At 32.1% G+C, this 23,369-nt stretch overlaps 1 protein-coding gene across 3 annotated transcripts; it reads left to right on the forward strand.

Annotated features, from left to right (window-relative positions):
• Positions 1-5,656: 5,656 nt before the first annotated feature.
• LOC141448737 (uncharacterized) lies at positions 5,657-21,985 on the forward strand. 3 transcript variants are annotated; one of them, XR_012455205.1, is made up of 19 exons: positions 5,657-5,944; positions 7,169-7,287; positions 7,849-7,944; positions 8,134-8,295; positions 8,382-8,518; positions 9,030-9,291; positions 9,801-9,900; positions 10,401-10,478; positions 10,553-10,906; positions 12,367-12,553; positions 12,629-12,744; positions 13,223-13,517; positions 13,696-13,821; positions 14,727-14,830; positions 14,908-15,054; positions 15,151-15,248; positions 15,342-15,622; positions 17,911-21,548; positions 21,770-21,985. XR_012455205.1 is itself a non-coding variant. In XM_074117317.1 (18 exons), exons 1-18 carry the CDS (start codon positions 5,888-5,890, stop codon positions 17,985-17,987), a joined length of 2,796 nt encoding a protein of 931 aa, XP_073973418.1. In that variant the 5' UTR covers positions 5,657-5,887; the 3' UTR covers positions 17,988-21,985. The 3 variants fall into 3 exon arrangements, 2 of the variants coding, with proteins under 2 accessions (XP_073973418.1, XP_073973419.1); XM_074117317.1 differs by having other exon boundaries at positions 17,911-21,985; XM_074117318.1 differs by having other exon boundaries at positions 5,663-5,944; positions 14,920-15,054; positions 17,911-21,985.
• Positions 21,986-23,369: the final 1,384 nt, after the last annotated feature.

The raw sequence follows: 23,369 nt of genomic DNA on the forward strand, positions 1-23,369 counted from the left end.
AGGCACTACTTAACTTTCAACAACCAAAATGTGAACACACAAAATTAAAATTTCAAATCCAACTTTTTGGTGCCTTGTGCATGAAGATAAATTTATTTTTTTTAAATCGTAACTTTTTTTTTTCAACTTGACACTCTACTAGTAAGCATACTCCTTCTAGGGTTCGTCAGACTTCCAACTGCTCCCATAGTCTTATCTTCTTCAGACTATCTTCTCCGCTATCACCACTAACATTTCATTATCTCCAGTATGAAAGCTAAACTGCTGGGTTTTGTGACTTTCTTCACCTAACTATATAAGGTCAGAGTACACTAAAATTTTTATTAAAAAACAATTTCTGTTTTATTATAATTTTAAAGCCAATAAAATGTTTAAAAAGAGTAATTTTGTTTTCACTTTTAATGTCGAAATGTTGCATTAAAAAGATATGTCACTTTATAATCCAATCAAATGGATAAAAAAAGACACTGTATTTTTTTGTTTTAATTAATGTATCCATCACTGTATATTGATATTGATCAGGCGCTTAATTTATTCCGTAAAGTAATACATTAAGTATAATCACACACCCGTTCTCACCATCATACTAACCAGTATCCAGATTCCAGTTATCTGAATCTTCCTTGAGTAACAGCATCGCAGTCGAGTACCTCCATCTCCCCACACAATCTGCTAGAACTTAGCTTCTTCAGTTGATCTGATAACTCCCTAACCAGACCTTCACCTGTCAGTTAGAACTTAGGATTAGTTATTAACGATAGCCTGGAAATAAATTTGAACTGAATGCTGCTGTATTCATTTATAGAAACCCAAATTTCATTTTTTTAAATAAATAATTATTTTAAATTTTTTGTTGGTATGTATAAGTATACATGTATATTATTATGCTCCTTATAATCATGAAAGTGCACCTTAGACACAAGTGACCTCAATTACGTAAATGGATTCATGTAATCCTTCTATTAAAAGAAATATTGAGATAAAATATGTAAGAATAAAATTCCAAAATTTATGTAAATCAGTTTAGCAGGAATGTCTGCACCAATTGAAGGATCAAAGAAAATTGACATAAATTGCCAGAGGAAATCGATCTCCCTCTTTCCTCTTGTAATGCCACCATTTTGAAAAGGCATTCACGGTTGCCAGTTAATGTCAAATACAAATATTTCTGGTTTAAATAATTTTTTTGGTTTATGGTAGTTTAAAAAATACAATGTAGTCCTCGTATCCACCCTTACCTTTTTTGTCAATTTTTTTTTTATCGGCCACTATTATAGAATTTACTTTTTTAAATACTTGAGTTAGGATTTTCTGCTACTGCACATTTGTTATGGTGATATCCCATTAATTTCTATTCCATAAACAGCTGGCGTAGTCCAGATACTCGTAATTTGGAATCAAAATAATGGAGATCGGGATGGCTTCATAGTTGCCCCAATTAAATACATGTCTACCATTTAATTCAGGTAACTTACGATTGTGTATAATCAAACGTAATTCCTCTTGAATTCGCCGAATTAAGCAGATCTTATTTATTTTCTTAAACTTTATCACATCTAAGAATCTATGTTACAATTTTCACTTAGATTCAAATAATCTTGCATATAAGTTACAAAAAGTTCTAGTTTTCTTTAAAAATGTTTTTGTTTTTTTCATTCCAGTCATCCAATGCAGCAAGGAATTAAACCAACTTTTATTTAAAATGTAATTTAATTTTTAAAACAATCTAAAAATTGTTTCAACTCGCAATATAATAGAACAGTTAATATAGTAAATATAAAACAACGGCTAAACATTCAATTTATTCATCAGAAATTTAGAAATATTTTTAGTAGGTATTGGTTGGTAAACGATCACACACAAGTTACCAAGAAATCGTTTTTTATATTGTAATAAAAAGGAACTTATTAGTCAAAAATTTACTTGAATTTATAATAAAGCCTTGTTTAACTTTACAGTTGCAGTTACACCATTTGGTTACCAAACAATTACCAAAAATTAGATAACAAAAAAAAAAAAAGTTAAACATCTCAACATTTTCTTTTCTTGATCCAACTAGTTTTAAGATTTATTTCACAGCCATGAAATAACAGGCCATCATAATTAAAATTATTATTATCCTTTATCTCCAAATACAGTGAATCACAATTCAAAACAATTAATAATAGTAAAAATAAGGAAATAAATAACACATTTTACTTTTAACCAACGCACTACACAACATTCGTCAGCATCAAATTTATTTAACAATGTTGTACTAATCAAATTCAAAAATTATATTTTATTTGGTATTCTTCCTGTGATTCCACGAAAAAATGCCATTTTTATAAATTAATAGACAAAATAAGATTAATACGATCAACAAATCAATTACCTCAAAATCAGAAATTCGAACTGTTATTTAAAAATTCAGTCCTATTTATTTAAAAACGATGTGCGTAACAACAAATCCATATATGCACCTCAAAATTCATACTTAATATACTTTCTTTAACAGTGCATTACAAATTTCTGCCAATAAATTAGTACTAGTAAAAATATTCACCCAATTTACATAAATTACGAAACTGACAGCATAAACATCAAGCGTGTAGTAAATTACAAAATCTCTTTGCACATATCAAATTCTCACTAACTAATGAATAACGTGAACGTTGTTCGTACTTTGAACCCTTAACTGGAGCATACCTAAAATATTTCCTTTTTAGGTTTAATTCTCCTCATAACACTAAAAATAATTAATTTCACTAAATGTATTTTTGCCTTTTTTTTGCAATTAATACAAAACTATTTTCCTTTCCCAACGTGCTTTATTTTCATTATATTTTGATTTTCCCAAACTCTAGTAAAAGGACGCTTCAAGAAACAGAGCCAGGTACTGACATACCAAATATTATTTTCTAGCTCAGATAGATATACTTTGTTCATAAAAATCCAATTTTATTATTTCTTTTCAGAACATGCAAAACGTTCTCTCATAAACCAAAGCTAATTTTCTGGCTCAGATTTACTTTTCACAATTTTAGAGAATACCATCTTTCATGTTTTATACATATGTATGTACTCAACTGCCCAGAGAGTACAATCCATTTTTCTTTATATTTATTCCCTTATATAAATTGTTCCCTTGATATCAAGAAATGAACCGTTTCGTTTCAACAAATTTATTATTTCTTTCATTTTCATTTAATAATCGCCCAAATATATTCATACCCCATACATAGGCATTTTTCCAGCCTTCAATAAAAGGACGCTCAATAAAAAAAAAATGGCGTCAAATAATAAACCAATATAATTTTCCTGTCCAAAGATTTAATTTTTTCCAATCAATATACCATACATACCATAAACCCATAAACTGTACTATTCCCAATTATCATTTCAATTATGTCTGCACAAACTGCTACACAACATATAAGTATAATTAATTAGTTTAGAACAAATTGATAAGATGCGTATCTGACCAAAACCTGAGCTGAACTGGCCACGTCACTGGTCAGGTTGACAGCATTTGTTATGATTTCAAGTCTAACACGGAAGAGTAGGAAATGTGTTAGCGCGCCGAGTCTTTCAGGAAAACGGAAATAATTATTTTTACATGTATTTAAAAAGCCAGCATTTATCAATATTTGAATTGAAAAAGTTTATTTACAGTTTAAAATAGAATACAATACAAATTATACAAAGGAGGTTTCAGGCTGCAGTGCCTGTATATATGCACTCCATAAATTTAATATTTACATTGGTAAATCTGTCAAACTTAATACTAAAACAAAAAAAAAACATTAAAAAAACTTTAAACAATTAATATCAATAAAATTCATTCCATATTACTATTACAAGTATTTATTTATTTATTAATAAAATAAAAGCTAAAAGTTTCGAAAATGGACACCAATGTTTGTGGCCCCCCTGCGTATACTTCTTCCACTTGTTTTCTTTTCTTCTATTTTAGAAATTATGTCATAGATTATAAAGATATTCTTATTTTGCTGAATAAGCTCAAGAAATATTGAAGCAGCCAACAATTTAAATCCATTGTACAATACAAACTAAATTATCTGAAATGTGACGCTCAAAAACCACGAGTTGATTATGAGAGATAGTTACAATTCATTACACTTTGTGTTAATAAATACAGATTATCAAATATTAGCGAAAAAACCAGCTTTGTGAATACAAAATATGAAGCTCAGTGTTTGCTTATCTTAAAAGAAAAGCTTTTAAAGTAACTCAACTGTCTATTGACCATAAAGTTTAACAGAATGTTAAATATATTGTTCAATATCAGATATCAATAAAGTTTTGTTCTCTCTCTCCTTCTATATTATTAAAATGCAATATAAATAAGAGAATTTCAGCAATAACAATATAGCCTCCAAGCTTGTCCACTGTGTTTACTACAAATTCAAAATGTAATGATACATTTTAAAAGAAATATATTTGCAGATAAAGAAACACAATGATACTGTTATTTTAATTCCACTTACTTTGGATATTTACAATTTGAAACAACAGAAGATAAGTTCTTCCGTATAAAAAATGTATACGGTATCTACTTCAGATAATGATTTAAGTTTTGTTCAATTTATAATTTTCTTCAAATTACTCAAAGTGGAAAAAAGGTATCGGGTAAGAAAATTTTAGAGCCATAAAACTTTAGAGCTTTTTGTAGCTCAGGGGAAAAAAAACTGATTTTTTTTGAGAATGCTCCTTTTATACATTCAAAAAAAAGTTATTAATTAAGTATCTCAGCACGATCTATCGATTAGTGAAAAGTTCTTGTGTTCCCACACTTGTTAACAGATGTTGCAATAATTTCAAATAAATTTCGTTAAACTGTGGACGAATAGTTTGCTGTATTCATAAAAATAATTATGTTATTAAGTTATGTTTTTCTTTCATATTTATGTTAAATTTAGTATATAAAAAAAATTAGATAATTTTCAACTTAGTTCCTTGTTTTTTTTAAATTTCTTGAGTCCACTTGGACAAAATTTTAAACGTGCTAAAGGTATTCATTGTACATTTTCTACCAATCTTGAAACTAAGAAAGGCAAAGAGCTCTAGTTAAACCACATATCACATAATATACATAAACATTTTTAATTAATTTCTTTGTGTTCTCTAACTAACAAGAAATTTCACATCTAGATTAAAACTGACTAAAAGTCCTGTTTGTAAAATTGAGAAATTTACTTTTACAGTAATTTTAATCAATATTGACACTGTAATCACATAATATTCATAATTATACCATTTAATACATATTTTGACCTTTTCTTCCAAATGATACGATTTTATTGACAAACACCATAAAAATGTTTCAGACTTCTGCCCATTTGCAATTAATCACAAAAGAACACTGTGGTTCTTTTTGTACATAATTTATGTATGATCAGAATTTGAAAATATTCAACATATTGTTCTTAACAGATAAATATTATATAATACATACCTAACAAAATTTATAATTTGTTCTTTTTATGAACATGTTTGAAATATAGTTGTATGGTACGTTTATTTCAAAGCTTTTCTTTTACAAGTTTAAATAGTTGTGTCAAATTTGGAGCGTTTAGTTCAGCCTCCAGTTATGAAATAAAATAGTAATTATAACCTCATTTAAGGAGGTGATCTTGAAAATAATATTAAAATAAATTATTTTAATACCTGGATATAACAATAAGCTTTAAAATTTCCCATTTTCATCAATTGTATAAAACGAATAGGTTTGTTAATATCAAGACGGCTGGACTGATTTGAGACTAAAAAGAAGGGACGCCATCATTCAAGCAGATGATGCTTTGTTACCCTTTTTCTCGTGTCTCACACGAGAAATATTGATGCCGGCTTCACGAGATGTCCAACTGAGCACATTGGATTCATAATGAAGCCTTCAAGATATAGGAAACATCATCTACTACAAAAACTATTCAATCGTGAGGTAATTTTACTTCCACTTTTAGGCTTCTTAACTGTTAGAACCTGAGTCTAGGTAACATAACTTTACCTTCCTCAGAGGGATTTTCTATTGTTTTTCCTTAGAAATTTTTGATTTAGTTAAAAGAATAATAACAATATAAATATAAGTACAATTTAGCGGAAAGTCATAAATATTTTGTCAAATATTTAAGAAATTTGAAGCTCCATTATCATTTAGGAATTTTTTTTTTACCAGTATTCATTTCTGAAAAAGTATTTACAGGTTTCATAGCTTGAAATAAAATATATAAGAAATTTTAAGATGGAAAATGTAGCTTTTTTTATGTGATAACCCTTTTTATTTCTTTAATTTGCACCATCAGGATTCATATATCACTTCCCTATATAGAAGTACACCTGTAACGTTTAAGTAAATAGAACTTTTTCTGTCCGTTTGGAACAGTACTATTTGACAAAATCAGATTGTTTAGAAAAAGAAGTACTATCGAACTCTGAATTTAGCTTACTCAATCATACGGTCCTTACTGACTCGACCATCAAGGATTTGTTAATTACAAATATGTTTCTCACATTTATTTTTATATGTATATATTTTCACCTTTAATCGTAAATAAAAATTATTACTACCTGTCAACCACACAGATTCATATATTTCCTTTGGTTTCTAACGAAAAGTAGCCTCTTTGTTTTATTTTCTAGTTTTTCTGAACCAGAGGTCGGCAACCCGTGGCTCGCGAGCCGCATGCGGCTCTTTTATCCAAATTGTGTGGCTCTTCAGCCTGCCCAAAATATATTGTATATTTCAATTTTATTGAAACAAATGCAAATTTCATTTATTAAAGTAAACATATTTTTTCAACAAGAATTTTAAATGTGATTGGTTTTGAAATTGAATCTAATTATTTTAAAATAAAGCACGTAATTATATAAAGTCTTTCGCTATTTTCATTCAAATACAGGTTTAGTTATTATTTATCCGTTTATTTATTTTGAATATGTGAAAATAAATATATAAAATTGTCAAAGTTGGGTGTTTTTCAACGTTAGCTTTTTTGTGCAATTTTTGGCTTGCGGCTCTTGGTAAGATTTATTAAAACTATTTAAGAAGAAATGGCTCTCTACTTAAAATAGGTTGCCGACCCCTGTTCTAAACTAATTTTGCTAAAATAACTCTTGAACATGTAGCGTTGTTTTTAACAAACTTTTTTTTTGTTTTATTTGATAGTTATTTGGACATTTTGTGAAAGGAGTTTCTCTTCTACATGAACCGGCCAAGCAACTTTTCCCAGCTGTGCCAGAAAGACTGATTTTCAACCTGAGTGATACAATACCTAATGTCGGAAAGTGAGTAACTAATTCCAGGTTATAGTTTAACAGATTATCATAGATATTAGAAAACTTGTGACTTTTCGTAATACATAAATTCTGTTTATAAAATCCTTGGCGAGGCGTGAATTTAGTTCTTAGTTATCGTTTTTCCTTGATAAATCGGACTCACATTCCCCGAATGATTCAGTTCAAACCAACGATTGTATTTTTTAACCTTTCACCATCTATTTAACCACCAGTTTTTAGATAGAAGAAACTGTTTAGTTTAGAACATGGTTGTTTGCAGGTAGAAGGTGCAATTATGTGGGTGATTAGTGAAAAAACATTTATTGCTCTAATTTATGTGCTCTTAATTTGCTGAAGGCACATTTTTCCAGTTTCAGAGAAGCTCTTGATGAAGAACGCCAATGGTACCCGAAGGGTGGAAATATTATAAAGAAGTTGGTCTTAAAATACTTCTTCTGGTCATTACCAGTAAAACTTCTTTATAATTTTAAGGCTTGACGATTATCGAACTACTTAAAAATGCTTTTTATAGAGAATTTATTTCATTTATGTGATTTTTTTTTATTTCAGACACATTTTGATGGGAGCCACACGATGTGGCCAATTATTGCTCACTTATACCTGTTGTGTAGATCCTGCTGCAGATTTCCCTCCAACTGTTTATAGGTAAGTGTAAATAGTGCGGCGCTAGGAAAAAGGTGAGTATTTAAATCCGTGTTTCCTGCCCACATTTCCGTACCATCTCTCTAAACTTTAGCTGTGCGCTGTTGACAATTTATAGCAAAATGTTTCCATTAACATAAAATGTCATTATTTTCTTTTGTTTGCTCTAAGGTGTACCTTTTTTTTTCTCAGATATCGCCTTCATTTTTGGGCTTTTCGCCCTAACCGAGCAGCGGCCAAGGTTGCTGAAGTACAACTGTTTGATGGAGTCCAAGTAACTGAAGTGCTTACCATAGGAATAGTGCAATGGCCTGATGATTACGATAGATTACTAGTTTTTGGAAGTTGTCATGAGTGAGTATTTATTTTTGTCGTGAAAGGTTAATTTTTCTTTTAAAAAAATTCATGAATTGATGCGGATATCTCTGTTTGAATTCTAGGGCGGAATACATCGAAGGCTGGGTGGACGGACCTCAGGGTGAATACAAGAGTACAACCTATATTACAGTGACCACAGTGCCCTCTTTAAATGGATGTGTGGACTGTAGAGCAGTAGCTGCCTCCTTCGATGAAGAAGGTATGGCATTTCGCCGATAAAAAGTTCACTTTATTATTGTTTCAGATTATTAAATTTAACAATTATCGATAGAATTACATTCTCTTAACTCACAATCAGGTCAGGTATTACTTTCTCTTGCTAGTTAAGGAGGGCTTTTATGTAGTAATAGTGCATCGTTTGGATATTGTCACAGGAAATCACATGTTCTGAACTCCCGAGTATTAGAAAACCAGTTGTTTACATTCAGTGTTCACTTCCGCACTAAATGCGGATACTTTGAATTTGCTAGTTGTGTGTCACTCTTAAATGCTAGAAAATACAAGCACTTTAAATTTTCTAAAGTCAATTGTCCGACGAGGGTTCTCTTTTCGGAGAATTATACAATGAAAGTGTTGTAACTTCGTAATTATAAATATAAAATTGTGAAGTTATTCACAGAACCGAAGTTCTGAATACTTCCGCTTAGTTGAAGAAGTCAAGTGTATGTTCATGCTAAATGTTATTTATTTATTTATTTTTGTTATTACAGAAATGGCAGCTAACTGGGACAGTGGCGTAGGTCTAACGTGCCTACGTCATGGGTTCACCGCCCACACTCACTTCTCTGTGCCACATATATATACATTTGATCCGCACAGCTGTCTGTACTCAGCCGGGAGAGTGTTAATCAATACTGGTGCCTTTCTGCACGTGCTGGGGTTCTCTGTGGAAAAGGCCGGCTCCGAGGCGGCCAAGAAGCAAGCACAGCTGATCTGCAGAGGAAATATTGTGAATGTACCTCCAATGAACAGGTAATCAGCAGATATACTTAAAAATATTCTGCTTGTAGATTAGCTAGGACCAGATTCATCTCTGTTACCCACTGGATAAAATACATCTATTCCTTCGATTTATATTGAGAAAAAAAAATATATATAGGTTTTTTAGAATTTCAAATAAACCGAAATTATAGGATTTTTAGTGGAAAACCGTGCAAATCTAAAATCCACTAAACATAGAATAATTAAGTGAAAACCTGAAATTTTTAGTCATGCTTAACTAAAATAGTTGTACACATCAACTATCTCTGCACAGGAGTAGTTTTGGGTATCAGTGTAAATTCTGGGATACCCACAGAGATGCTAAGTTCTCTGAAGAAGTGGCTACGCGGAGCATCCACTCATTAGCTCATCCATAATCTGAACTTACTTCAAATCTAATAACTTTAATATAGACGATTATTTAGTCATTGCCTCAGTCATTTTTAAATGTATTTTTTTTTTTAAACAAATACTTTATTAACATGACTTTTTTTTTGCAGGCTAACTTATAGTTACCTCCGAGATAGATGCTATTCCATCTTCCTGAGCGAGGACTGGGCTTGCAATATGACTCAACTGTTAATAGAACTGTTGCAGAAGGTAAGAGCCACAAAATTTGCGTGATCATTAACAAAATTCTGTTATGCGGCAGCTGGTAGTTAGATTAAGACTTGCAGATTCCTAATTTATAAAGTAAGGTCTACGATAAAAACTCTTGTTTCCAATGTTGTTGTTACTTATCTTAATCAGTTTTGCTTCTTCTTTAATTCCTGATAAGGAAGGTAAAAGTATATCCTAAAATCACACGTTTGAAACAATGCAGGTTTCCAGCCGATCTAGTAATTTGCAGGAAAACTTGTACCCAAATTTATGGCAGAATTAGATCTATCCCTATAACATTTCCAGGTGTTGGAACAATTCTCCAGTTCTCCAGGGATTCCCTGCTGCTGAAGCCTGTCCATCCATGTTCTCCAGGTCCCCATCCATCCAGCAAAATGAAATTTCAGTGATAAAAGAAATATTTCTAGTTGTAAATGCAATAATTGTAGGATATTTGAGGTTTTAAAGCACTATTTTCTTACTTTTTTGTTTTTTTGCAGGGCCGTAAAATAGAGATGGAAGACTTGCCGTTTTGCGTGAAATACGCTTTACAAAAACATTTATACATTCATAGTTCTGTAAGTTCAGTTTTTCTTCCTTTTAATTTTTTAAATAATATCTGATGATTTCTATATGATTAATTATTGTTCAGCCGCATTTCCGTTCTTCGATCGTACAAAAATGCAAGCTACTAAAGAACTCTGGACTTGGTATAAAATTGTGCGGAGAATGGCCGATCAGCAAGGTGATCCAAAATAGTATACCACCGACTGTTTGTTCACCGTCAAAACAGCAACAACAGCAGCAGCAGCAGCAGCAACAACGACAAAGTGATGTCACGAAAGATAACAAGTCACAGTCATTATCTTGCACAGATATACTTTTAAGAGCTACACCCAAACAGAGGTGGTTTTTCAGTTCGAACAAGAACAATCGGCTTCAAGCGGCTGCTGCCTTTCAGGCCCGACTGAAAGCTGTCAAGAGACAATCGGAAAAGGCTGAAAATGTAAGTGTGGAAACTATTGCAATCTTTTAGGATATCACTCTAAGCTATACCCAAGACCAAATTACATAAAAAAAAATTATTTTATTTAATCTACCATTTTTTTTTCCTTTTAATCTGGATTAACAAAGCTCCTTTTAAGTGAAACCTAACTTGAAATAGCTCCTCAAAATATTATTCCAAACCATTAGTTTGGCTTAACGACAATCCATCTAGTACATAGCGTTATGGACGTCTTCGGTTCCTCCCTTCAGTTGAAGCAATTCTATCCTGGAAAATTCCTAGACATTTTCCTAGCTTTATGCGTGCTCTTGGGCGTTCTACAATCCATATGTATCTTATCCTTGAACTTTTTGTTTTCTCTTTTACCTGTGGCTACTGGAGTCCCAGAGGAAAGCACACTTGCTCCTCTGCTTTATACTGTTTATGCGGCAGACCGTATAAACACCCTACATCCTAGCGTAGTACCTTCATCTATTCGACGACAAAAAACAAAGATGGAAAGATGTTTTTCTGTCATAGTCATCCGTAACATTCAAGCCACTTGCAACTCTACTCCTTGAGCCTTGGTTCTGACGATGAAGAACCAAGGTTTATAAACGAAAATTAAAATACATAGTGTTCACCTATGTAAATCTCAAAACTCGTCTACTTTTCACTTTTTACATCAATAATATCCTCCTCCTAGTTGCGAATCAAGTGAAACATTTCAGTCTATGTCTAGACAAACGACTCATTTGGAATCCCCATACTCGACTAACTATTGATACAAGAGTTACTATTTGACAAACGGTCTAAGCTACCTCTAAGGAATAAAAAAGAAAGTGCAATGCCTGTACAAAACTAGCATCCATTTGGACAAACGGACCTATTCTGTTTGGGATATCTAACTATTGTATCTCTTTCTAATACAAACTCTTCAATCCTGAACCCTAATAACAATAGTAAATGTTCAACTTTACGTCTTCTTCCATTTCAAAATATTCCATTATTCTAACTAGCCCAATTCGGCTAAACAAAATTTTTCATCCTAAATTATCCATCCTCCCACTAATCTTCTATTTAAATAATACTAACCCCATAAGTTGACTTTATAGCACTGAAGGCTAACTAACAGCTACCGACACTGGGTAGTGGCCGTAACGCTGGCTCGCTCGCTAACTTGTGCATGCATATGTAAATTTTGTATATAATTATGTATCGTATTTGTATTTATGTATTAATAAGAAGCCATCATTTTTGTTAGTTGCATTTTGGGTGCAGTTACAAAATAAAAGCTTATGATTCAACGATTATAATGAATAAAAATAGAATAAATATAATTTCCGATCAAACTTGCTTTTTGCTACAGAATATCTTCTCTTCCAATAATGTCTTTAGATCACTGAAATTTCATGCTGCAACAAGATTAAGATAATTGTTTAGCGTTTTACTTTATATATATTTTTTTTTTTAATTGCCAGGTCTACGACTTTATGGAATCCGAAGACAATAGTTGTGAGCCAAAATTCAAGCTGTTTAGAAGAAGGTGTCTGGCTGATAAAATGTACGAATTTAGGGCGGAAGAAGAGCATGAAAATGAAAATATTCGGCCGCCCGATAGTTTGTCTAATTCTTTTAAGGAAAAATTTAAATTCTTCAAGAATAACAGTTGAGTTAACCGCTTTTTTTCTACTTAAAGTGAAGATATTCAAAATAAAAAATGTAATACATTTGAAATTTTAGTTGAAAAAGCAGACATGGGTGAAATTCTTGAAGTAGGCTCCACAAAAATTGATTCTGAAGATGAAAACATTTGCATGAAGACTGCTGAAAACAAGATCCCTGAACCAAACACTACTGTGAGTAGCAATAGTAGTTTTCCAGTTCAAAATGTGAATTGATTAAAGTCTGCACGACTTGTCTCAGTAAGGACGACCGAATATAGCCAAAAGGCTTAGCCTTTGTACCCTCAAATGAGCAATTGCAGAAGGCCGTAGCCTTTGGTATAATTCTTGAACGTTTAGCATGTATTAATGCGTAGAGTATGTAATTCAAAATATTTGTTTGCCAAATCCGCTTTTATATGTCGAAATGTTGGTAGTTCAATGTATGCGGAAATATCAGAGCCTAAAGGGCAGCTGCGCCATTGACCAGCTCAAACACTTCGCATGTTCTCCAAAGTAACAGCTTTCTTGATCACATTGAGTCCAAAGCTCATGGCCAGATACTTCCAAGTTAGCTGTTTGCTAGAACTTTTTATGAAATGGAATTTGAATCAACTGTTTCATATTCTCCTATAAATTTCATTGTTAACTTAATTTCAACGAATGTCTTTAGGTAAAAGCAATAATCGCCGATTGGGATGGAGCTGACAGTGAAAGTGAATCTGAAGTACGCGAAAAGGATATATTGGGTTTTATGAACGGCCTTGAACAGAAACGAAGGTCTAGTGCACCATCTTCATTGCCGACCGGTGAACGTTGTCCGGCACGAAGATCAGCATCCGCTAGGAGAACCTCGGCCGGTTCACCATTGAAGCCACACAATACCGGCAACCTCAGGAGAGAATTAAGACTTCATAGACATTCACAAACCAAAAAGAACACTGAAAGATCCAACTTCGATCTCACCGGTGAGGATAAACAATAATTTGTCAATAAAATAAACATTTTATCTTGTTTATATTACTTACAACCGCAAGAACTTAACATAACTAAACTAGATTAATGCTAATGAAATCAATAAAAAACTAAACGCTTTACATTTACAGGTTTTGTTTGTCATGTTGTTGTATATGTGATTGTTAACAGACGAAATGCTTAAAGAAATGGATAAAGGATTCGGTCATCAGCCGGTGTCTGGTTGTTCAGTAAGGTTCACCAGGAGGTACATAGAAATCGATCAAGAAATTACTTCAACGATTACCGACATTGAAGGTGCATATATTATTAAAAATTTTCTAAAGTTAAACATTTTCTGCCAGCCCAACCATTTTCATTACTTTCTTGTACTCTATCAGAAATTATTATTGTAATTCTGCCTAAAATAGTTTCTAGGCGTTCCTGTAAACCTCGTATAAACATTTCATTAACATATAATAATTTGTAATTTCTACACTTTTTGATCTTGAAAAGTTGACTAGTTGTTGGGAAGGGTTAGGGTAGGCTTCCTTTAGGTTACAAAGATTACAAGGTTAATTTCAGTGTAAGTTAACTTACAAATGGTAACAGTGAAATACGAGTATGTTCCGAGCATTAAGGAAATATTTGAAGAGAAATAAGAGAAACTCATGTTCGATCCAGATTTTTTAAATTGTTTTCTTTAAAGTATGATTTCAGTATTAAATCAGTTAACTTTATAAGAAAATCAAATATGTAAAAAGAAGAGTATAAACGATTAGTTAGGTGAGTTTTAGCATTTTCATTTTATGTTCAACGTTTTTATGATAAATGTATAAAAAGAAATTAATAGTTAAGAATTTATATTATAATTAAATTCGAAATGATCCAAAATGGTGTGATCTGGAGACTAGAAGCAGATTTTTGAGTTAGGTAGTTGTGGAAAGCGTACGAAGTTTATTTGTAACATTTTTCCACCAAAAGTCTATGAGGTCACTTAAGAGAGAATAGGAATGGACGTTTCCCTCTAAAATGACACTTCCGTGTAATTTACGAGTCTGTATTAAATTCAGTGTTAGTTAGGAGTAAATTATGTTTCAAAAATTAAGATTTTGGAGAAAAGTTGTGTGTTAGAAGCTCAAGAATTGTCAGAGAAACAAACAATTGTGGTTGTCCATACCATAAATACCATGGTTTTAATACCATGGTTTTCTCTGTTTCAGATGATGACATTGGTACGGGATTTCATTGTGCTCTGCCGTTATCAGTGCACGGTTCAGCTTATGCTCAAATGGAAATGATATCGAATCAAAAAGCTGAGAAACTGGTAGTTAATTTTGCTGCAAATAACAGTTATTGAAGATTGCATCTTTTTTTGCAATTAATTAGCGACTCACCCGTCAGTCTGTGTTGCAGGGCATATGGTGTGCGGTTGTGCGACAGAGCAGTCTAGACATTGAACAATTTTGTTACAAAGCCGCAGAAAGTATTTGCAACATGGAGGGGTATAAATTTTGGTTTTGCAGTGATTATGATACAGAAGTTGTTAGGGTAAGTCTTGCTATTTATTGAAATTATAAACTACGAGTTTTCTTTTTTCTTTTTCAATTCGAACAATTTTAAGTTTAATTTCCCAATAAATTACAGGCATGCCCATTAACTGGTGATATTTTAAGTGTACTATTTATAAGGTTAAACGCAGAGAATATGAGGCTGCCACCCGATTCTCCAATAGATACATTAAGGTGGGTCTAAATTTATTTATATATATGTATATTTTTATTTATTATTAAACTAATATATTTTTCCTATTCTGTTCTTGGGGGAAAAAATAATAGGAAAAAAGCCGATCTACGTAATATTTATGAAACTCGGTGTTTGTACGTATGGAGTCCATCAACTGGTTGTACCTATCTAGAAGGATATACAAGTCTGGTTAGAGTATCCTCCATATCGGCGAGAAGATGGGGCCCGGCTGCCAAAGAGGCCAAATGTTTGCGCAGTAGTTGTGGCAGCGGAAGTGCCAGCAAGAATAGTAATAATGGTATCGCCGGGGCAGGATCTTGTGCCGCCGGCAAAGTTAGAGCTTTCGTCCATACAATGAAAGATGGCAGACCTGGTCAGTGTTTTATTTATTTATTTATTTATTTTTTTTTTTTTTTTTTTTTTTTTTTTTTTTTTTTTTTTTTTTTTTTTTTTTTTTTTTTTTTTTTTTTTTTGGCGCATCAACAGCTGAGGTCATTAGCGCCCGGAGCTTTTTCCAGTGCACTGCCGGCCTCCGGACAGTGTTCTCTCGTTACAGGCGGTCACTGTCCATCACCGGACAGTGAGCTGTAAGAAGCTCCTAGGAAGAGAAAATCTAAGGGTCAGCTGCTGGATTCGAACCCGGGACCTCCGCGTGGGAGTCCAGTATGCTAACCTCATAGCTAATCCCTTCCCTTTTATTTATTATTATTATTATTATTATTATTTACCCTTTATTTAAAACCTGTTTCCAGGAAAGGGCACATCTGTGAAGGGAGGGGTGGGTTTCTTTTGAAGCACTACGTGAGTAGTTTTGTGTCCTATAATAGTGTTAAATTTGGTACTCTGATTCTGCTTTGAAGGAAATTCCACCAACGGAACTAACTTTTACGGAAAGGATTTTATTTTTATTGGTTTTCTCAAAGATGGCTTCAAAATTTCGTTGTAAGGGGACTCTTGGGAAAGGATGTACACTTCAGTATACTGTACGCTTCTTCTGAGAGTGTTATCTTATAAAAAGGGGTTAAAAATCTTGTTAAATTCCCGCGTTTGAAAGAAACATTCAAAAATCGAACTCTATCGAATGGATTCTGAGATTTTTTCTTTGTAAATGTCTACAACGGTTTTCTAGAAACTTCCAATATGGATCAAATTTGAATACTCTTTTGGTAAAATTCGTTTCTGACATGCTAAAAATGTGCCTATAAGTCGTCAACTTGAGAATCTGTAGTAAGAGAATCATAGTGAGTGTTCCCAAGGTGTGAATTTTCGTATTCTCCTCTCTTTATTCTCTTGTTTGCATCGTTTCCAGTTGTAATGCTTCCAACGAATTCCTTTTCCCGGAAAGTGGATTTTTACTACGCTTTCATCAAATGCGTAATTTCAGCGACTCATTGAATTGAGTACTCGTTAGGGTTTTTGATTATAGAAGAGTGGGTAAAGCCTACCTCTCCCAGAAGAGTTCTAAAAGCAATTCTCCTAGATCAGGGGTCGGCAACCCGCGACTCTTTTATCCAAATTTTGTGTCTCTTCAGCCTGTCCAAAATATATTGTATATTTCAATTTTATTGAAACAAATGAAAATTTCATTTATTAAAGTAAAGATATTTTTTCAAAAAGAATTTTAAATGTGATAGGTTTGAAATAGAATAGAATTATATTAAAATACAGTACGTAATATATAGGACTGCCGCCATTTTCATTCAAACACAGGTTTAGTTATTATTTATTTGTTTATTTACTTTGCAATATGTGAAAATAAATATATAAAACATTTAAATGTTATTGAATATCATAAAATAATAATTTGTGTATACAAATGATCTACAGAGGTTTTTCACTATCATCCTTGCGGCTCTTGGTAAGATTTATTAAAATTATTTAAGGAGAAATGGCTCTCTACTTGAAATAGGTTGCCGACCCCTGTCCATGGATGTTTCAAATATAAGTTATACACCTACATCGAGATTGTGCAAATTGAGATTAAAGAAAATTGTGGGAGTCTTATCAATTTAAAAAGACTGAAACAGTGTGGAATAATATAGCAATGAAGATTGGCCATTTGGAATGAAACTAATTGTCCGCTACTGGTAATGGCAATCCTAAACTTGAAATATCTGGATTCAATAAAACACATACACGTACTGTTATACTGAGAGTGCTATATTTTCCACTTTTTCTGGATATACTTACTCCCAAATATACATTTTCAGTGAAAACTTAAATCCGAAAAATCTGCTCTTACACTGAGAATAAGAAAATCAAAGTCTAATAAATTTGATGTTTTCCTTAGTATTGCTTACTTTGAGAACTTTTGTTTTCCTCAAGTTTTGCACTTGATTAGTTTGTCTTTCATCAATGGCTGCCTTGAAATGAATCTACTTCCTGAGGTAAATGTGATCCTTGTGTGGATTGTGGTTACAGTCAGGTGGCAACAATGGCGCATGATGCTGTTTTTTGGTTGTGTTTGATTATATGAAATAGGATCGTTGACTATGTGTTGCATCTTTTCTAATTATATCTCATGTGTTTTTTTTGTTTTTTATCTTCTTTGTCCAAAAAGAGAAAGATGTATTTTCAAGATCTACGCCTTACAAACTAGAGTTCAATATTATTCCAATTTTGTGTATTAATTTCTTTTATTTTTATTTTGTTACGTTTCAGTGCCATCGGTGAATCTAATCTTGGATCATGATAATCTAATAGGCTTTCGTCGTGATCCGATACCATCATCGCTGTGAACCATGAACACTATACTACCATGAGGGATGATTTTTAAATAAATCTAGTTGCCTGGAAGAGATGGTTTAGGACGCAGACCCTTTTTAGTCTTCGCCACTACCTAGTTGTCCACTGAGTTCCTATAAATAAAGAAAAAAAAATGCATAATAATATAACACTAAAGTAATACTACTACTGATATCGATAACAAAATAAATGTTTAAAACAATAAAGATGTCACTGTTCGATTTTTGGGGTCCCACTGGAGGTAGAGTTTTATGTTTGTTTTAATTATTTCAATTTTACTTTGAAATTTATTTCTTTTATTAATTCTTTATACTTTTATCAAAAATTCTCCACTAGTTTACTTTGTAAATTCAAGTCAGTACAGAAATATCTTTGATTTTTATGCGCCGTAGTAGGCGTGTTTATTGGTATCCCTGACCGGTTTCGGCATTGTATCGTAACTGCAGAGGTAGGCTAATCAGTTTGATGAAGAGATTTCCACTTCACTTAAGTTATCGTCTCGCTCTACACTTGCTGAACGATCGAGGAAGGTAACTTGATGTTTATGTGTACGATTCATTTACATTTTGAATAGCACAACATACCTACTTCCTTGTAACCTCCCTGACACACCCAGTATGTGTAGAGCGAGACGGTAACAAAAGTGAATTCGAAATCTCTTCACCAAACTGATTCATCTACATCTGCAGTTAGATAGAATTCCGAAACCGGTCAGGGATACAATGCGCATGCGTGCTACGAGACGAATAAAATCTAAGATATTACTTAGCACAGCTCTGCGCGGACCTTACCACATTTTTAACAATATTTTTGGAGCGTGGAGCTAAAAATTTCCCAGTGTTTCCAAATTCTCCTTTTATTTTATTAATATTCCAAGGAATACAGCTACCTATTGTATAATTTTAAATTTTTGTTTATTCTGTTAGCTCATTGTTTTAATTTTTGTGATCATATCTTTTTGGATCTCCTTCAATCATACGCTCAAATCTAGATTATCGCGATATTTCTTTTCTTCTGCCGGAACTAATAATTACAATGTATGTACTAAATCATACTGTATAGTTTATTAAGTGAAAAATAAATAACAAAAAATATTTGGATTCGATATGGTATATGACTGAAAAGTGAATGGTTGGGTCAATGCTGGATAATATCGTTGATTTTTATCATATTTGCCACGATTTTTTCAATGTTTTTAACTGGTTTCGTGTTTTCACCCATAATTTGAGGTTAAATAGTTAGTTTGATGCAGATTTGATTTCCACTAAGTTGCCACAGATTTGCCATGCTGACCCATGGACTTTGACAGAAAGGGAATGGTGGTCAATACTGATCATCAATCTCCAGTGATGGACGGAAAACCGGAAACCTTTCGGAAATATTAGAAACATGCCTACTAAATCAATGATATTCACTGCGATTCACTAATCACACGCACTACAAACTTTTTTTGTTCTTTGTTTCTTACGTAAAAAAAATAAGACAAAAATAATATTTTGGAGATTGTCAAGAATTGGAAGAAGAAAAAAAAATCCAAATTACATACATTGTGATTATTTGATAATAAGGATTCATCTTACATTTTTCTGGAAGATTTAAGGCTATCTGTCCTTTAATTCCGCTTAGATTTCCGTCGCTGGAACTGTAGAAGATTTCGGGGTACTTCTAAAACCGGCTGAATTTCCATCTTTGGAATCGAAATAGATTTCGGTGCTGCTGTTACATACAACTCTCAGTTCTGTACCTTATCTCGAGCGATTTACACGACGCACTAGAAGCTGCTGAAATGGTTCCCAACTATAGTCGCATCTCGTGGCGGACAACATTTTATACATTTTTCCGAACATCTTACTCTTTGCCACTTAACATGTTTTTCTTAATCATATTTTTGACGTTACCCAGATATTTACGTTGTTTTCGTGCTTGATTTAATGATTTTTGAACCAGATGTCTAGTGATGTGTTTTTTTTCGAGTAAAATATGGACTTCCAATTATAAAGTTTTTGACGCATATCACAGAGTCTGGGACACTGAGCCGATAAATTCGAAGTCAAATTTGTGTTGATGTAAGATCTGGAATTCAGTCATGAAAGAAAAATGGATAATGTCCAGCGTTTTCCTTTTTTAAAGCCAAGAGAAACACTAATAAGCCAAAAATACTGAGAATAATGTACTTGCCCTTTTAAGCTAAGAAGTGATGAAGTGTAAAAACTATGGTCTTAACACTTTAGAATTCCCTCATTGTTGGTCCTAGACTTGAAACCGCTGACGAGTTATCCGATATTCCAGCACGATTCATTATTCTACTTGATCTATCGCGAGCAAACCTTAATTTGTAGTTGTAGTACTTGTAATTATGAGGGAAACGCTTGAAGTTTCCTTCACAAGTCTGTTTCCTTTTTACAACTTTTAGAATTAAATAAATATAAACTACATTTATTTACTTTTAATTCAATTTTTAAAAAAGTCTTTCTGAGTTTAATAAGAATGAAATGAATCTTAAAAAAGGAAAAGTTCATTTTTGTAGCTTAAAAGTCTTTTTTTATTAAGTGAATGTAATTTTTATTTTTGTACTTTACAGTAAACAATGTAAACGTAGATTATTTTCATAAAGATTATTCAGAAATGAAACAATAGTTATATCAATTTTTATGTTTTATTTTATCATGTCTTAACTATTTATAAACTATTTCCGTTTCTCATAGATTACCTTTACAACCATTTAAGACATATGTAAAAAAAAAGGTTCTATTGGTTTGAACATGGATGGCTAAAGAACGGAATGTAACCATCGAAAAAATAAGGAATATAAAAGTAATTGAAACTATTGTATTATATTAAGGCAGGTATTAACTGAGAGGTTCGGGATGCTGGGTTCGAGCCCGCCCATTCGAACTCTTACATATGAGAGTACTGCTGACAGTATTACCATCGACTTCAGATATTGCCATGCCTAAAATTAAATTACAAGAAAAAACTATTGATGCCATTTGTGATAAACCTTTTTTTGAAAATAGTGCTTTTCTCTTATTCTAGGCAAGTTTTTTTAGTTTTTATAAATGTTTATAAATTTGAGAGATATTCTTTGGACAAATCTGTTCATCTCGGTGGGGATTTATTGTCGAATTCGTCTCCTTTCTCCCAAAATAAACATTCTTCTTAAAATAATTTTATTTTAATCTATCATATAACTGGTTAGATTTTGAATTAATTTTTTTTAATCGATTAAAAAGTAATAATAAATAATCGATAAATCTAGCTGCAATCACTGTTTACCATGGAAATGAATTTGGCCATTAGAAATCATTAAACATAATTTGAAAACCTCTTGTTCTATTTCGAATATTTCGTTTCCAAGCTCAATTCTTTTTTTTTTTTAATTATAATTGATTCTTCTGTTTTCTTAGAATATAGTGTCTATAAATCCCGTCGCTAATATCCCCATATAAAAACAAAGAATTAATTATAATAACCTTTTTAAGACCTCTTTATAATATGTGATAAAAAATTAAATTAAAATACACTTCACCGATAATTTTTCTGTGATAAAACTTGTAAGTTTCTCTTTTTTTTTTTTTTTTGTCGATTTTATTAAAATAGAGAATAACATTTAGTTTAGATTTTTTTTGTTAGATTTATTGTAATATGAAGTTGGTGTCTTTCCTATTTTATTTTTCGTTTCGTATTTTTTTATTTTTTTTTTTGTGTCAGTGTCCGTCGTATTTATTAGATTATAAAAGTCATGGTTTGTGATGATTATGTTTTCTTTTTTTAGATATTTCTTTTTTAAAGTACGATTATAATCTTTATTTTTGAAATACATCCTGTTATGAATTGCATAAGAGGAAAAAACAAACAGGAGGAAGCCATATTTGAATTATTTGTGTGAATTGAATACAAAATCTAATGGTGTAAAATATATTTAAAAAAAATAAACAAGGAAAAATAAAAGAAAATGTAATATCTAGAAAAATACATTTCTAATAATTTCTGTGTTCTTATTTTATTAAAACTTTTTTATTTACTTATTTATTTATATTGAGGAATTGTTCAAATCTAATACCACAATGTGTCGGGGGGATGACTTATCACCCTACCAGAATGAGTTAGGTGTTAATTGTTCGTAGACCTTTTACACACAAATGTAAATTCACATGAACGCTAATGAAGACTTTTTTGACTAAATACGAGTAGCTGCATCCAAGTGGTTTTTTACTTTCACCCACCAAGTGAAAGGAACTTATTAAGATCATGCCAAAATTATATCTTGAGTTTCCACACGAAATATGCATTTTGAGGTCCCTAGAGTGTGAAAAAAGGGTTAATTCCACTTTTGGAAGTACATAAAACTTTACAGATTGGTTCATTTACTTGTTTTTCTAAAGACAGTGCCGATTTTTTTTTTATATATATATACACTGGGCCAAAAAAGTCTGTGAACACTAACCTAAATTTTATTACTTTTATTATTATCTTAGTAGAAACTTCTTTTATTTTCAAATGAAATATACTATTCGATAGAGGGAAACCAGAGTTTTTCATTTTATATTCAATCTTTTATTTCTGTTCAACAGGAATATCACAATTAAATGTTTAACAAAACAACCCCACATACGAATGCAAAAAAAGTCTGTGAACAGCTGCATAAATGTGTAAAAACATTAAGATAACAAACAGAAAAACAATTGAATAAAGTTTCAAAGTTCTCTATTGTATTGTAGAAACCACATCACTCCTTTTTTTGAAAAAAATAATTTAATATTTAACCACTAATATGGAAGTTCCCAGACCAATTCGGGAACTTATTGTGAGGTTGCGAAATGAAAGAAAAAGTATTCGAGAAATAGGGAAGATAGTTCAAAAAAACCCTTCAACGGTACATAATATTATTAAAAAGTATGAAAAGTACGGAAATGTGATTAGTAGGCCACGCAGTGGACGGCCACCAAAACTTAATTCCGTTCATAAACGGCAAATTCTGAAGACTGTTCGAGAAGAACCCAAGACAAGTGCTCAAAACATCAGTCAAGAATTATCAAGTGGTTACGGTGTAAGCGTTACACCACAGACAATTAGAAATAAATTGCATGAATACGATTATTTCGGTCGAGTCCCAAGGAAAAAACCTTTTATCAATAAAATAAATCGTAAGCGCCGATTGGATTTCGCGAAAGAATATGTTTCTAAGCCTTCTAGTTTCTGGGAAACCGTAATCTTTTCAGATGAGTCGAAATTCAATGTTTGTGGGTCTGATGGACGACAAAAAGTGTGGCGAAAAAAAATGAAGCTATGAAAATGAAAAATATAAAGCCAACTTTTAGGCATGGGGGAGGCAACATTCTGGTGTGGGGGTGCATGAGTGCTAAAGGAGTGGG

Source organism: Rhodnius prolixus, unplaced genomic scaffold, assembly GCF_049639745.1.
Source record: "Rhodnius prolixus isolate KJV_2025 unplaced genomic scaffold, Rpr scaffold_2, whole genome shotgun sequence".
In the NCBI taxonomy this organism is placed as follows: Eukaryota; Metazoa; Arthropoda; class Insecta; order Hemiptera; family Reduviidae; genus Rhodnius; species Rhodnius prolixus.

Excerpts from the sequence above, each read along its gene's own strand:
- LOC141448737 (XM_074117317.1), top strand. The coding sequence starts at position 5,888 with ATGAAGCCTTCAAGATATAGGAAACATCATCTACTACAAAAACTATTC. Across the intron at positions 8,296-8,381 it reads GTTTTTGGAAGTTGTCATGA|GGCGGAATACATCGAAGGCT; the intron begins GTGAGTATTTAT and ends TTTGAATTCTAG. Across the intron at positions 12,745-13,222 it reads TCCCTGAACCAAACACTACT|GTAAAAGCAATAATCGCCGA; the intron begins GTGAGTAGCAAT and ends GAATGTCTTTAG.